This window comes from Sander lucioperca, chromosome 11 (genome assembly GCF_008315115.2).
Source record: "Sander lucioperca isolate FBNREF2018 chromosome 11, SLUC_FBN_1.2, whole genome shotgun sequence".
In the NCBI taxonomy this organism is placed as follows: domain Eukaryota; kingdom Metazoa; phylum Chordata; class Actinopteri; order Perciformes; family Percidae; genus Sander; species Sander lucioperca.
In genome coordinates this window covers 19,005,287-19,022,430 of record NC_050183.1, presented here as the reverse complement: position 1 = coordinate 19,022,430, position 17,144 = coordinate 19,005,287, and the positions used below count along the sequence as shown (strand labels likewise).

General features: G+C 40.4%; 1 protein-coding gene across 1 annotated transcript in view; it reads right to left on the bottom strand.

Annotated features, from left to right (window-relative positions):
* The window catches only part of fnbp1l (formin binding protein 1-like), a 56,593-nt gene extending 41,254 nt beyond the window's left edge, over nucleotides 1-15,339 (bottom strand). The window contains exon 1 of the mRNA XM_036007426.1: nucleotides 15,104-15,339. Within this exon, the coding sequence (XP_035863319.1) occupies nucleotides 15,104-15,127 (24 nt within the window). The 5' untranslated portion in view covers nucleotides 15,128-15,339. The remainder of the gene's footprint in view (nucleotides 1-15,103) is intronic.
* Nucleotides 15,340-17,144: the final 1,805 nt, after the last annotated feature.

The window sequence follows — 17,144 nt, the reverse complement described above, 5'->3', positions numbered from 1 at the left end:
CTCGATTCAAAAACCGATTCACAGTATGTAAATGTAGTTACTTTTCCCATGTGATTGCAGTAGACATACAATTTTAAAAAAGATTTTTGGAATTCTATGAATCGATTTTGAATCGGTAGAGCTTGAATCGCGATACGAATGTGAATTGATTTTTTTGCACACCTCTAATGGACGTGAATGAGCGGTTATCCCTCAAAAATGTCAGCTCATGGGGAAAGAAAGAAAGGTTGATACAGAGTGCCGAGTTTTTAACCAAACATGGACTTTTTTATTTACTGAAGTCAAAGGTAAAGCCGTGTGCTTAGTTTGCGGAGAACAGATCGCTGTGTTAAAAGGATTATAATTTGAATCGCCAGTACAATACTAAACACGCAGAGAAATACAACAACTTGACTGATGCAGAGCTGAAAACGGGGAAACGGCTACATACAAAAAAATGAAGTGTTAAAGGACAAGTTGTCTGGGCTAAACAAACTAGATATTACATGTAAATAGAGGTGCTGGTAGGCAGGCTAGCTGTTTCTCCCTGTGCCTACACTTTATGCTAAGCTAAGCTAACTGGCTGTAGCTTTATATTTAACCAACATACTGTATGAGTGTTATTAATCTAACTCTCTGCAAGATAGCAAATAAGCGCCCCATAATGTCAAACTATTCCTTTGACATTTTAGTTAACACACTATCTAGTCTACTCTAAATCTATTTTTAAATATGTGTGTTAATTGGAAAAAAATCCATCAAATATGTCCCTTTATCTCGTGGAACGGAATGTTCCCTACAACGTTCCCTTATATCCAACAGAAATTCCATTTAAATAGCTTGCATTAACTCAAAAACTGCCTGCATTCAGTGGAAACATCTCCTCAGATAAGTCTTTACCACGCTATAAACAAGCATGTAGAATGTAGAATGTAGAAATGCCCTTTTACTTCCTGCAGGGAATAACTGAGCATGTCTGACCTTATCATGTGACATGCTGACAGAGAATCTTCTGCACGGTCTTCGTTTAATTTTTCCCAAAGGACTTGCTGTGAATGTGTCTCATGTGGGTTAACCATTAACTCCAAATCATATGACATGTATATGATAGGAGGCGAGAACTTGGGTGTAGTACAACTACTAAGCTCCTGTCAACAGCTGAACTACTGTGGTCTTACAGTGTTTGAGATAGGACTGTCTGGGACTGGGTTAAATGGGCCATTTAGTACCTTTCTAGTGGGTCACTGTTGGATCCAAAACTGTTAAACTGTTCACCTATTGAGGCCTGAAAAAAAATGATGATTTGGAATTGAAATTAGACATTTTCTAGCTAATGCTACTACCTTAACTAGCATTACTATTAGTTCCTGCTACAGTACATCTCTGCAGCTCTTCTTCAGCCACGAGCATGGACCTATAATTTGTTACAGTGTTTCTGTTGCGTACTCCTGAGTAACAATTTGCAAACATTAAGAGGGATTAAATGAACAATGGCAAGCCTGGACTAGAAAAACACAAAGTAGGGTTTTGTTAAAGACCGCTTTGGGAGACAATAGTGGGTCACAAAGTGGGTTTAAATGAGTTCACAAGAGACTGTAGAAATCTGAAGCTTGTTTGAGACTATTGTTGTCGTCACATTGGACAAGATTCCCCCCTCAAGTCTCTCGCAGCTTATAGTTGGCCGATTCAAAAATTGGAGCCAAAACAAGTCTCAGGTTGTCAGGAAACAAATTAAAATGTTTCCACCTACTCAAAACAAAAGATAACAAATCCTTTACACCTCCATCTCTTTTCTATTTATAAAAAAAGGCAAATATCTTTCTGATCATCGTTTCTGATAAACAACAGGGGCAACCAACTTGCTCAGAGTTGGCCTGCTGTTCAGTGTGCTAATGTCCTTTATTCTGCACTCTGACTACCTGACATATTATGGTCTGGGGTACCCGCGGTAACCAGGGGGGTACACTGTGTACTTTATGCACAGGTTTCCAAGGTAACCAGAAACCCTCCATGCTGAGCAGCTAGCATGTGTGTGTGTGTGTGTGTGTGTGTGTGTGTTGGCACGCGCACGCGCACAAATGAGCAGCACGTAGCAGTTTTATTGGGCTTTGAAACTTCATCGGCCAAATAAACAGCCTGGGAAAAGTCCTATGGTGCTAGAATTAACATTGTTGCTTGTATGCAAACAGGCTAAATGTCAGACAGGGAGGGAGACGGAGAAAGGAAAGATGGGAGGCGAGTGAAAGAGAGGGGGTGGAGCTGTCCTAGTTACGTTTATCCCATGTATATACACTTCCTTTTGTACATAATGTCTGTATTTATGCTATGAGCATTGTGGTAAATTCCTGCCAAAAGCCAGTGTTTCCCTACACATACACTTTGCATCAACCACAACAGCAAATAGATTCTGCTGTCCGATAAGGCAGCGTCGTAAAACTGCTTTTCTATCGCTTGTACACAACACCAACTGTTACATGAGCACAAGGGGGGTTGGGACCTACAAGAACCTTTAAAGATGGTTCCTGGAAGGCCATAGTAAAAAGACAAATATTGACCTTTGGGGTCAGGACCCCATGTGGGATTGATATGCAGCTGCAGTCACGGGAGACTTGAAAGAATTCTAGTTTTCATGTTTATGTTTTGATGGGTCACCTGAGCTAGTGCTAGAAGAACTATTAGTCAAACGATTGCTGAGTGGGTAGACATCAAATTTATCAACAATAATTTTGATAATCGCTTCATCGTCATCTATAAAGCAAAAATGCTGGTTTTAGCTGCCACAGAATGTGGTGCTTTTGTCTTAGTTATGTTTGTCAACTGAACATCTTTTGATTTGGGTCTTTTGTCAAAAAGAAAAAGATTTTGAAGATGTCTTTGGGAAATTGTGATGGGCATTTTTCACAATTATGTATTTAAGTTAACAGTTTAAAATACTCACTCTTACGTACAGAGCATTGCACGGTCAGGCTCCTGCATATGTGGCTGAGCTACTTCTTCTATATTCGTCAGCTCGCTCTCTAAGGTCTAATATGTTAAATTTACCCGTAGCACCTAGCACCTAGTTGCCCGTAGCACCTAAACTACGGAAGGCTCTGCCTCCACCCTTATTGTCAGCTGTTTCGGTGGATTAAAAAAAAACAAAAAAAAAAACAGATAAAGACAGGCATTTGGTTGACCAGTAAGCACCTGGTCTGCACTTTACTGTATTATTATATATTGTGTAATTTTAATTGTGTATCATGTTCTCAATATGTATTGTGTTCTTAGTTTTGATCTTTTTAAACATGTGCGCAGATGATTATTTATCTTCCATGATTTGTCTATTGTATTTTGTGTTACTAGTGCAGTGCCCGTTTGGAGTGGGGGCCTGTTTCCCAGTATTTTTCCCCACAACTTTATCTAACTATAAGCTAGGGTTGGGCATCGTTTGGATTTTAACAATTCTGATTCCAATTCTTCCTTTCGATTCCGGTTCTTATCGATTCTCGATTCCGATTCTTTGAGGGGTGGAGTTGAAACGGGTCGCATGCCTATTTTCACAAATAAGAGGAAAGTTTTATCCATCCATCCATGGCTGCAACACGCGCCTGGCCGCTTCGGAAATCCAAACTTGCACATGTTAAATTGGAAAGCGATGATCGGATTTGAAACCAAATCCTCTAAACGATTCCAATAAAGAAACGATTCTACTGGAATCATAACTTTTGAAAAGATTCCAAGTAGGAATCGGTTCTCGATGCCCAATCCTACTATAATCGCAGTTCTATCAGACATGGTTCGGCTGCGACTCATCTAGAGATTCGGCATGTCCCCTTTTTCCGTCTAGCCGTCACACATCCAGGTAGTGATGTAGCCCGGGCGGGGGGAGCAGGGAGCCTGGCTCAGCCTGCTGGAGAAGCCGCTACTGCGCGTAGCGATTTTGTCTGGGCGAGGGAGGGAGGGCGTCCATCTACCATGTGTTTGTGTACAATTCATTTCATCATTTGCAAGTAGACAGCAATCAGTTTTTGGCGGATGACCACTTCTGGCAAGACAGCCGGTGAACCGCAATCAATGAGCCTTTTAGATGCAGCAACTCCCTGCCCCTGCTGCTGTACTGCGCATGCAGGAGACACACGCATGCACAGAGATTCCTCAATTTATAGTTAGATGCCCTGTAAGGCACTTACAAGGCACTTTGTGGCTTATGTCTGTGAAAAGCGTTTTAGAACTAAGGTTTTATTTACTTACTTTATAAACCAGTAATCAAATAAATGCAAAAATAACCACTATTATGTCCAGTTTAACTCAAACAAAAACATCATCCCATATGTGGGAGAAAACCTTTTCAAACAGCAGTTTCACATCACAAAAGTCTATTTAAGGGTCTGTGACATTAAAACATTTAAAAACACTTCTATCTTGGCCTGTGGGAAACCCTTATATAAAAGGTTCTGGAGAATTCTGCCTGATCCCAAGGGAAAAGAGGCAGGGTTTGTTGAGGGGGATGAAGAGGATGATGAAGAGTGCTAGCGTAAGGATGGAGAGGAAGGCAGAGGTGCAATTATTGACTCCACAACGGGATAAGGAAGAGCCAACGGTTTATTGACACATGGCCGCTGGTCGTTACTTACATGAACACACACAAACGGGGAACAAAAAGGTGCTTGACTCGTTCATTCGTGCTTGATTTAGTCTCCATGCGCTAACATTGGTAGCCAAGGGAAGTAATGGGACTGTAGCAACAGAGAACCAGATCACTAAACATGGAACTGAATCAACAATTACAGGACACTGTGCTGCACAATGAAAGCTTTGTCTTGAGTAAGCCTCTTTATGTCATCTCTCTGCAGGGTTTTGTCTTTGAGCCTGGATGTCACTAAGTAATTTGGTATCAAGTCTGTCCATAGAGCAGATAGCATCTGTGCAGCTGAGGTGGGCAGGTTTGACAGTCAGCTGATGTGTTTAGTACACAGCCACAAAAGGATATCAGCTGGAGGACATCTCGCTCCTACGTCACCAACTGGACAAGTTGTTGCAGGTTTACCACAGGGTCCACAGCTGTGACAAAAACATTTGTCTCGATGCCGTTTCAGACAACAGAAATTAGCCAGGGGAGCAAAAAGGGGATGCTACAGTAAGGAGGTGACGTATATATAAAAATGCCCATCACAGTTTCCTTAAGCCCAAGGTGGTGTCATCAAAGTGCTTGTTTTCTCCAACAAACAATACATAACCTAAAGATATTCAATTTACTTTCACTTGAGAAAAACAAAAGCAGTGAATATTCACAGCTAGAATTAGAGAATGTTTAGGGACATTATATATGGTCTCCATTTCTGAAATTAAGTATTTTTTCTGTAAAAACTTATAAAACCCAAATAAAGTTAACCTTATCAATCATCTACAGAAATCCTTGTGGCTGGATATGTTTTTACTCAATTCAAACTAAGAATGTGGTTTCTATGTAGGGGTGTGCAATAAAAACCTCTATCATGGTATACGTAATTTCCATAGTCTCTACTTATTTCATGTGGAATGTAACTTCATATTAAGATATTGTGTATTGTGATTTAGTAAATATTACGGAAACTCCACTGAGAAATTGTTGATGTCAAAGTTGACCAGACAGGACAGGACATTTTGTTTTTGGCCAATTCAGTGAATTAAATACTTTTAAAAATCATCATATTGATGCAAAAGAATCATAAAAATCCAATATTCCCAAAAAGAGTTCTGCTCATTGATTTGCAGCATTACCAACAATGGCTTAAAACTACCAGAGATATTAAAAAGGGATACATAGACATAGTTTATACCATAGTATAAACAGTATGGCAAAAAAACAATATATTGTATACTGCCCAACCCTCTTCCTATAAATATTTTAAAAATCTTTCAAACTAGTGGGTGTCGCAGTTAATAAACAGGGCTAACAAACAAGAACGCCATCAGCATAAAGTCTTTACTACTGTCTGTGAGCATGTAACACAAACAGGCCTAGGATTGACAGCACATAGCCATCCAGCAGAGGCTTAGTGTAATGACTGGGTTGGAAATCTAGGGAAAATTCACCAGAAAAATTCCCAACATCTTCCAATTTTCCACGTGTCCTTAAAGCCTGCATTTTTATCCGCTGGCTAATAAAGTAACTGACTAATAAACAGTTGACAGACAGACTGACTCCTGGAAGATAGCAAACAGTGACTGCAGCTACAACTCTGACCAAAACCCTGCATATAGACAAGTCCTGAATCTGAGCCGTCTGGAACGGTTTCTGTCTCTGGTGATTCAGTTTGTACTTCCCGGAAAGAAACTGAAAATGTTGCAACAATAGATAGAAACTGTCAACAATGATAATAATGTATCTTTATGACTGGTATTAGGAAACAATGAATCAAAAGTTCAAAATACATGCAACAGTCAAATATCTAAGAATAGGCAAGGCTTCATTCACTCCACTTTGGGAAGTGAGTGACACAATTTGACAATATGAGACCATATAGTATTCCTAGAGTTTAAGACACAAAAAGCAGTATCATACCAACAATAAGCCCTGATTGTGAGGAGGGTCACAAAGCCAGGTCATACAACACGCACTGACCCATTTAGATTGACAGAAAACAGGTTTATCCAGGGTCACTGCATTGGTCTGACAGGCATACAGGTGTGATGGTGTCTGAATCCAGGAAGAGTATGACTGCCAAACAGCTGGCTGGGTGGATACAGCTGTGACTGCATCCAGAGGGAGGACGGGAGTGATGGGAGGATGAGAGGCAGGAAGAGAGGGAGGGAGAGGAGAGAAGCACTGGGGACAGAGTCCAACAACAACAACAAAAGAGGAAGAAGGCAGCAACTCTGTTTGTGTGTGTAGTACTAGTCCCACAGAATGAAATAATTCAATTCACAAGACTATGGATTGGTAATTCTAGAATTGATTTCTTCCTTTTGGTAGTTAATTGCCTCATTTGTCACTGCCTTCCTTTGTTTGTCCATACCGTATGTCATCCGGTGATACTGCCAACACCATTCATCAGATTCTGATTAAATTCTTGAGAATTTATGCATCTCACCATTACGTAGAAACATTTTTTTTTTATTTTTTTTTTATTTTAAAAAACACACACCTGGACTACAATTACTTGCCAAAACAAAATTATAGATTGATTACTAACTGAGAGTAAGAGTGTCATTTCTAAGCTCTGCTTCTGTACTACTACTAGGGGTGTGACGAGAGACCCAGCTCACGAGATGAGACACGAGATTGTGTTCACGAGACCGAGACGAGACGAGATTTTAACACTATTTTACAGAAAACTTCAATGAAGAAATAAGACTGGAAAAATAGTCCTTTATTCAAACGAAAGTCACAAAATGAAAACCGAGCACTGAAAGGTCTTGCCATGAACTCAAATGACTGGCTTCTCTCCTGTAGAATTAACAGTTACACGGTTACTTATTCCATATGTATAGTGGAGAGAGAGTCTCTTCACTCAGAGAACCAAGGTTACAACATAACTAAGTGTTTTCTGGCAGTTGTTGAGACCAAAGGTTTTGTACTACTACCACTATTACTAAATGCCCTGCACACTCCCACAGGTGTTCTCAGTTATTCTGATTAGGGTCTCACATTGAGCAGACGGGAATCACGCGGGCTAATCCCTAATAAGAACCTCACAGGCTGTGAAAGTCAGAAAGTCAAGCCTCCGTAACCGCAGAGGGCTGCCATCGTGGGATGGCATCTCGATGTGCAATTGTGACATTAATGAGAGGGGCTGTAGCTGGTGCTGACTCGTCCTCGCTGGCAATTTTTTGGCTTAATATATTTTAGCCCCGCCGCTGCTTGGTTTTATAAAATAATTTGCAATATATCCCTGTTTCGCCATGGCTTGGGCTTTGACTTTCCCACTTGCTTGTCGCCGTTTGTAGTTTGTATATATACAGTAGTCTACTCCTGCATTCATTCAGAGCGAGTCATTTTTTTAAATGAAATTTCAAACATGATTGTTCATTGTTTTAATAGATCAAAAGATATGAAAATCACTGTAGCCTATTTTAACTAGGGCTGCACGATACGAGGAAAATATGTGATATGCGATGACGTTGAATATCGCGATAACGATATTACTTGTGATATATAAAACAGATATGAAAGTGTTCTCAGTTCTGCATTTCTGCTACTCTTAGTATTCTGCTAATTACAACAAATCGCTTGTTGAATTTAAAACAAATAAAGGAAGTCATATTGTCTACTGCGATATGTCGCAGCCTTTTGCAATGTGTATATTGCGCAAGTTGATATTGCAATTAAAAAAATAAAAAAATAATATGTATATATATTATTGTGCAGCCCTAATTTTAACACAATTCAAATTGTGCAGAGGAAATTATTTATATCCGTCATTCTGACCGGATACAGGAATTTTCGTTCCTCATTTTTTTCCGGTCAATCACCAGTTATTACTAGACAACGGAAACTCAGGTTGGTACAGTAGCTTCTGCTGACATTTCGCACCTACTGTTAATGTTTAGATCCGTTTATACAGCGTAGAACATAATTCTGCTCTGACTGACAGTCCAATCATTCTTGATGTATCCGGTTACTGTTGCAGCAGCCAATTCTCCACCGGGATCATTAATGTTTAATCTAATCCTTTATGTCTGTAAACTCGTCTGGTCTCTCAGTGCATGGGCCTTCATCAATGCACCTCCTCCTCCTAACATATGAAAATATCTCCCTTCTCTCCTCTCATTAAACATCCTTTTTATGAGCTTTCTTCTCCTGCCATTCTTCTCTCACACCTCCTTCCACCTTCTCTATCCCCATCTTCCTCCCTGTCTCCTGGAGATGTGTGTTAGCACAATTTTGTTAATTAAGAAAGATATCAGCCCTTACACGCAGGACATGCACGAACTAATCTGGGCACAATCATAAGCCGCTTTCCGACCGGAGGCATTTTTGCAGTTCCTAGAACATAAAATTCCTAGAACCCTTTTTTTCTCGTGTTCCGACTGGACCGATTTGGGGATTTTTAAGTCCCTCTGGCCGCAGTTCCTGTAACTCTTTCAGCTCCTACTTCAGGGCAGGGTCTTTTCCCTTTTCAGCAAAGGAACCTAGGTCAACGAGGGTTGGGTTTCCGGTACAGACAGACCAAAAACGGGACAATTTTAACAATTTTCGCCATCTTATTCATCACTAAATTCACTTCTGACAACGTTTTAGGCGAGAAATTAACTGTTTAGATTTCGAATATAGGCAGTCTTGCGCAAATTGATGCCGAATTGACAATTTGCTTCAAAAGTTTTCGGAGTTGAGAAGCTCCATGAAGTGAGGCGACAGCCAGCAGGCGCCTGCCGGGGCCGCTCAGCCAGTCATGCTCAGAGACCCCGCTGTAAGCTGGAGGTCTCTCACACCGGTCTCGTAAATAAGAGGCTTTTATTTCACCGTTGACGGTTCGTTTGTTTAAATACCACAACACATGTCCATCATAAGATTAACGAGATCCTGTGGTTAACTGTCTTTTTGGAGTTAAACTCCACCTCGCTGGCCGGCCGTCACACACACTCACACTCACTCACACACACACACTCTCTCTCTCTCTCTCACACTCACACACACACAGTCAGGTCACTGAATTGAGTCTGTTCGGTGTGTTCCGTGCCGTTGTCCGTGGAAGGAGGAGCTGTCAGCCTTCATTTTCGCCGACCTGACATGCTCTGTCGGAGACAGGGCAGTCGGGACTCACCCGGAAATGGCAAGCGGGACGAGCGGGACTAAGCCTCTCAAAATCTGACGAAAATCTTTTAAACTGACCTTTGTCGATCTGAAATGAAGACAGATTCAGCAACTGCATGGCCTATTTCTCGCTTAAAATGTTTTCAGAAACATGGTGTGTAACTGCCTTTACTTACACCTTCAAAAATGCCCCCTACACACACACACACACACCCCCACCCACACACAGAGTTGAAAAGCTTGGCTAGAGTGGATATAACAGCTTGTCGTGTCCAGGCCAGTGCCCTCAGCTTCAACATGACTTCATTCACACCCGCTGTGTCCTGCTAAGAACCAGACCACTGCCCTACTAAACAACAGGAACCCTCTCATCAGAGCTTTCACTGCCACAGATCCACAAGCCAATGAGAAGAAAGACAACAAATGGTGGATCAAGGAGCCACATAACACGGCAACCAGGGATGGGTATCGTTCAGAAATATTCAATACCGGTACCGATACCAATGCCGTGACTTCGACACCGGTTCCTATACGATACTTTTTTTTAACCAACTTTATAAAACAAAAAGAAATAGCAACATCTCACATTACGGCACAAATTCCTTTTTTTTTTTTTTTCAGCTCCTACTGCTTGAGTTCTGTCTCTGTGTAACGTAGAGTTTTTCCTGCCTGCCTCTACGACGTGTAACGTCAACAGCCAATCACAGACATTATTAGATCTGGGTAGAAGCATGCTGCATGCTTATTGGCTCACTGACGCTGGTGAGGTTTACTCCTTAGGTATTGAAATTGCATTTTTTGATACTTTAGAGGCAATTCATCAGTGCCTAAAAAGTATTAAATTCTGTACCCAGCCGTAACGCTAACCCTTTCATACTCTGAAGTCAAGGACATACATTATCAATAATCAAAACTAGTTAATGGTAAGGAGAACACTGGGTAAAGACTGAATACACACCGGAAGGAGACAACATCAGAACAAAATCTCTAACAGCATCAAATGGGAGGCTGTCAAAGTCACCGACCTTGAGTCATGTGGATGGCCAAATTTTTAAGAGGCTTTCAGATCCAACGCCAAAAATTGAACTTCCATGCTCTATTCGATTAGCTGTTTAATAATTCAAACATTAGAAAAAAAGCGAATTAAGTCCACTTACAGAGCTCAAGGTGGCATTGTCAAATGGCTTGTTTTGTCTGACTAACTGTCCAAAAATATTTAGAGTTCTAAAAACAAAATTTGAGAAAATCTACAAATTCTCACATTTAGGAATCTGAAACCAATGAATGTTTGACATTTTTGCCTGATAAATTACTTGAACTAGTAATCAATTATTCCAATTGATGTCAGTTCATGTTCTTTTGATTCACTAGTCAATTAATCATACAAGCACTACAAGGATTGATTGCGAGACCACTACAACTGATCCAGGATTCAGGAAACTTAATTAAACACAGAACGCACATGAATGATCACTTCGGTATTCAAAAATCACTGCAATTACAGTATATCTTTAATATACAATATATTGCCCAATCCTCATCCTGATAGTCCCATAAAGCAAGACATGCGACATGCAGAGATGCAACCCTACAGTCAGTAAGACGCTGATATACTGTAGGCTACGGTCTATAAATATCACATATAGGAGTGGGGATATTGAGCACCCTTATCTGAGTCAGATGGCCACCTGATGCCAAAATTACAAGCAATCATCTTGCTCCAAGTATCAAATGATTCACACATAACCCTGGTAACCCATTCTCCAACAACACCTCCCATAGGACACCTGGGGGGACGCAGTAATAAGCCTTTTCAAAATCCACACAACGCATGAAGGAAAGAAAAGCAAACTCTTGTGACCCTTTGCTATGCAAGACGGTAACAACCTGCTCACTGCTCTGAATCTGAGTTTCCACAATTGGTTTTAAGTTCCCTCTCTATTTATCAGCTGACAGTCTTCAAAGTAAAATCAAGAGTCTAGCCAGCCGTTTAAAGCCTGCCCTCTTTCCTCTACCTTCCCATCCTTTATCCCCTTATCCTTGCCATTCAGTTTGGCCGATCAGTAGAGACGACTGCCTGTCAGCCTCTTGTCCTTTAGTCAGACTTGGCTGCTCCGCTCTGCTGGCCCATGGCTCACCTCAACCAGACAGACCAGAGCACAGCATGGCAGCATCCTGGCACTAAGCGCACACACTGAACGCATAAAGAGCTTTAATTCAGACCAACACTTCCTACTTTGTGTGTGTGTGTGTGTGTGTGTGTGTGTGTCTCGGAGGGCAGGAAGCCAGCGCCGTAATAGGATGTTCCTCACTTGCTTTGTAATGTCTCAAAGACCTGGGTTAGAGCCAGAACGCAAGGCAAAAGCAAAGGCACCGGGCTTCATTGAACATACTAATGCTGCCTTTACTTGAGTGCTGCTTGATGCTTTTTATTCATATAATGCCGTTTGTAAAATAAATACCAACCTAGAGGTTGGGACGCACCTTGTGACACCGTCACAAGAACAATCTGAGGGCTAACACGATGATCAAGAGGACAGGAAAAAAGAAGAAAAAACATTTTGTGCTACACAAAATTGGGATTTTTTTTAAGACTTTTTTTGTTTGAATTTGGTCACAGCTAGTAGTAATATGCAATACTAAGGGTTTGCCAGTAGACAAGGCTTGGTTTTAAGGGGTCTCAATCCAGAAAGGTTGGAGTAAATTACCAGAAAATCAGGAGTAATGATTTGATTTGATAAAATGCCAAAAAGTAGCTGCTTCAAGCTACTCAAATGTGGAGACTGGCTGCTTTTTATCTTAAATGACCGTGAATCAAATATCTTTGAATTTTGGACTGTTGGTCCAATAAAACAAACAATCTGAAGACATTCAAATGAATGATGGCTGACTCAATGCAGCCATCATAGTCATACATGTGTATGGTGTTTGGCCGACAACCGTAACCTGCCAACTTCTATTGGACAGCCAATCATGTTTCATTTGAGATCCGACAGCCAAGCGCCTACTACCTAATGAATTTAGCCAGACAATAATGTATAGTGTCTGACATTACATCGTCTGTCATCTGTAAAACGCAACAGCCAATCAACAGTTTTACATCCCATCGCAGGGACAATAATCCTTAATCTGACATCAGGCAGCCAATCATGTGTAATCTGACATCAGACGGCCAACATATTAATCTCATCAGTGGATTGAGGGGATTATGACGGCCCGTCAGCAAGCGTCCCCACTCAGCAGATCTTTGTGTGTTTTGCTTTGCTTTAGCACTGATGGAACGACGACGCAGAGATGAACTGAAACAGGTTTAATGAGAGAGTAAAGCGACTTAACACTTTGAATTTGAGTTACTTTTACTAAAGTCATACCTTGGACTTATTTCATTGGGACATTAGTGGTGAATGTACTACATTAGTTTTAAAATCCTACTGTTGAATTTGAATCCAACTATGCTATTTTGTATTTCTTCTGTGAATTGTTTAATTTTCTTGCAATCTTGAATTTTTTCTCCCAAGGTTTCTTTTCTTATGTCCCGTTTTTAAGAAATCGTAGCCTTATGTGATATTGAGCTTTACAAATAAACAACATATTGACATATGGCTGGATGTATGGAACACAAAAAAAATGTAAAGATTACAAATATTTTATACATAGTTCTGCACACACTTAACAATACTTAGGACTGCTGAAACGATTAATCAATTTGTTGAACAAAGCATGAATCGCTTGTGATGGCCATTTTCACAGTTTTTGGAAATGTTATAGTTGTAAATGACTGATTACTGACAAATCACAAACAGGTGAATTGATAATGAAAATAATCATAAGTTATACACTACAGAGGACCAGTTTAAATAGTTTTCTTGGTATGATTATTCTTACATCTTATATGTTTATGCAACTGAATCAAATGGTAGCAACATCTAGAAACACAAGTGTTATCTCGTGTTTTTCTGTAAAAGAAATTGGCTGAAAACACATTCACGCCTTTAGAAACAGGCTCAAAAATGTTTACATTTCCCTTTCCAGTCTTAAAGCCATGTTGCCAGCCTCTCCATCTGTCTAGCTGGGAACACAAACTGACACAGCTGATTACATCCTCTCCATACTTGGTACTAAAAAACCAAGAGTGAGGGAGGAAGAAAAACTAAATGGATAACATGAATAGGAGATTTAAAAATAAGAAAATAAATCACTGTGTCCATGTGTACAATATTTCACAACACTTCATCACAGACAAGCAAACAGTTATCTCTTTGTCTGTAGCAGCATGTTACATTTGAGGACTGAGCAAGCCAAAAATTAGCTTATATTAAACTGCAGATATCCACTGAGGTCAGCTGGAGGAGTATCATCTCAGGGAGGGTGAAGTACCCCCTCCTACACACACACACACACACACACACACACACACACACACACACACACACACACACACACACACACACACAGAGCTGCTGGTTGCCTCTCTGGTTACAGCAGCTTGTGATGGCCAACACCCCAGAAAATACAGTATGTTAGCTATGACTCGTATTCAAACAAATAGTTAATAAATTAACTCCATAGTGCAACAAACAATTACACCACATCATAATATCAAATTTGAGGGCATGGACGATGTAAAAGGACATATTCACTCACTGATCTCTACTGTACTTGACAAAGAGCAGCAGTAGCTCATGATTGAGTGATTTAAGTGATAATATTTTAGCTATATGACTGACTTGTAGCTACTCGTTGAGTTGCAATTGCTAGAAAGACAGGGCAGACGTTGGGAGATGAATTGTGTCGGCTGATTCATGTGTTCCCTTCTAATCACATGGAAGTTAAGACAAAAGATGGGATAACATGCCACAAAGAGCCATGCTATGCCAATCAGTCAGTGAAACCAACGGCTGTGAAGGGACGGATATTTTTAAGTAGACCGAACAGGACTGTGGTCTCTACCCGGATTCTCCACCCTGCTACCGGCCGGGAATCCCTTCCAGCTTCTCTTTGAAACAGGGTGTGACACTCCAAAAAACCTCAAGATACAACTTCGTAACTTGCCAGTCAAACAAAATCAGGAATTTAGCAACTCAGATATTATTTACGTTGATAAGTAACCGGGCGGAGGAGGCAGTGTGACCCCCGCCCCGGCAGTCGTGCCGTGTGTCTGCAGTCTTGCCTATTGTTCCGCCGCTGTCACAGCCGTTAAGGTGCACCGCAGATTAGCTAGCTTTAGCTTCTAGCCTCGCCGCAGCAACAGCCGGCCAGCTAGCGTAGCCGCTCGCCTTTTCACACAAAGCTAAAAAGGTAACACGGCACCTTTCTTCCACTCGGGTTCCCAACAGTCGGTGTGTTGACCGGGCCAGAAACACAACGCAAACCAGCCAAACAGTAAATCATAAACACATTTAAACATACCCAGAGTTCCGTTCCCCAACTCATCGCGGATTCCCCCTTCTGAGTTCTCCTGTATTAGACACAGATTTCCCCGCTCAGACTCTCCTAAACTGCCGCTGGGACTCCGGTTCTTCAGTGTCTGCTGACAAACACACACTCCTCCTCCTCCTCCTCCTTCTCCTTCTCCTCCTGCTCTCTATCCGCCTGAATCAGCAGGGCCGCCCAAACCAGGGGCCCTGGATCACAGTGGCTCTAAAAATAGGGTTATTGTTGGGTCAGCCAAGCGGTTTTAGACCTAAGAAGGACCAACAACAGGTAAATAACATAGAGCAAAAACTATGCGCTTTCTGTAAATAAGCAGGCTAACGTTATGTGGTTTTATTGATTCATTCATTAGGCCGAGGCAAATAAATGCAAAGGAACCAGAGTCTAGAGTATAGGCTATGCTATTATTTGATTGGAATCGATTGTTTCATCGAGTTTAATGCATTTTATTTTAATCAGTTTAATATTATTTTGTCATTGTGCTTTCTCTTGGCCCAATTTCAAGACAAAGTTTACCAAACAAAGTTCACCTTCCAACTATAGTGTAAAAATCATAAAGGTCAAAGTATTGATATTAAACAATCTTATAGCTTCTGTATAATTCCTGGCTCTCTCTGAGTGTTACACGCTTAGAGTGTCAAAACTGGACTCAACACGTATTTCCACATCACATCTCAACATTCTTGGACAATTGTACAATAATTAGCCTACTTGGTGCAATAATTTATCAGTTAGTATGTGCAATATATTTTGAATATTCACTGCTGCTACTTAAATTCACTCTGTACTTTTACCTGAATTTGACTGTGAGCAACTGCAACTAAACAATTTCCCTGAGGGGATCCATTAAGTATTCTGATTCTGATTCTTTAATAAACGAATAAATGTGCAAAGAAGACTTTTGAAATTTAACAATAAAAATTCAATCTCAAGGCTAAAAAAAGATTTAAAAAAAAAAAAAAAAAATAGGCTACATGTCCAGTAGTACCTTAAAAGGTTTGTCTATGGGGGTCTATGGTATCTTACTACAATATTTATAACAAATTATGTAAGAGGGACTTACAGTGATAAATCAGCAATCATTACTTTTCATCATTCAAATAGTTTATTAGTTAGTTTTGTCATTGAAGTTAGGGAGCAATACATCAACTGTAAAAATGTAAGAGCCTACTCTCAATTTAGTTCTGTGGCATGCACAGAACGTTTCCAAATATCTCCTTCTGATGCAAATATATTAATTTTAAAACACATATTGTTTATTTCAATCAAATGCACCTCGTGAAAAAGCACTAAAACTGACATTTATGGGAAGGGATGTATTTCATCTTTAAACAGAGCCCCATAGCCCAGGGGTCTTCAACGTTTTTTAAGCCAAGGACCCCTTAACTGAAAGAGAGATAGAGCAGGGATCCCCTACTACATATAATGTATAAAATGAAGTAGCATATTAAACTGGGCCTACAATAACGTATAGGGCGGCCTAAAGCCTTTATACATACAATTTTTGCATAGAATACTAAGCTATTTAAATAGCCTTATAATTGTTGCCATGATTTTATAAATCATGTTTTCATTTTAAAACGTACATGTGGCACAGTGGAATCTTTAGGATTACCTGTATCTTTGGATGGCTACCTTAGTGACTATACTTTACCAATAGGCCAGTAAGCCTATCTTCAGTGGGGATTTATATTTGCTAATAATATGTTGGATTATTTGAAAAAACTTTCAAAAATCAACAATCATTTGACTCTGATGACCCCCTGATGACCCCCTAGGGGTCCCGGACCCCCTGTTGAAGGTCCCTGCCATAGACTGTTAATATTTACAGTCTATACAGAACCCCTGTTCATTAATTGGTTAATGAGCAGTTCCATCTAGCGGCCAAGATGTGTTACTACAGCTTTAGATAGATAGATAGATAGATAGATAGATAGATCAAGTGTATTTTCACATTCCATCCTCTTTGTACACTGTACAGCTGTTTTCATTTTAAAATCAGAATTTTTTAAAATAC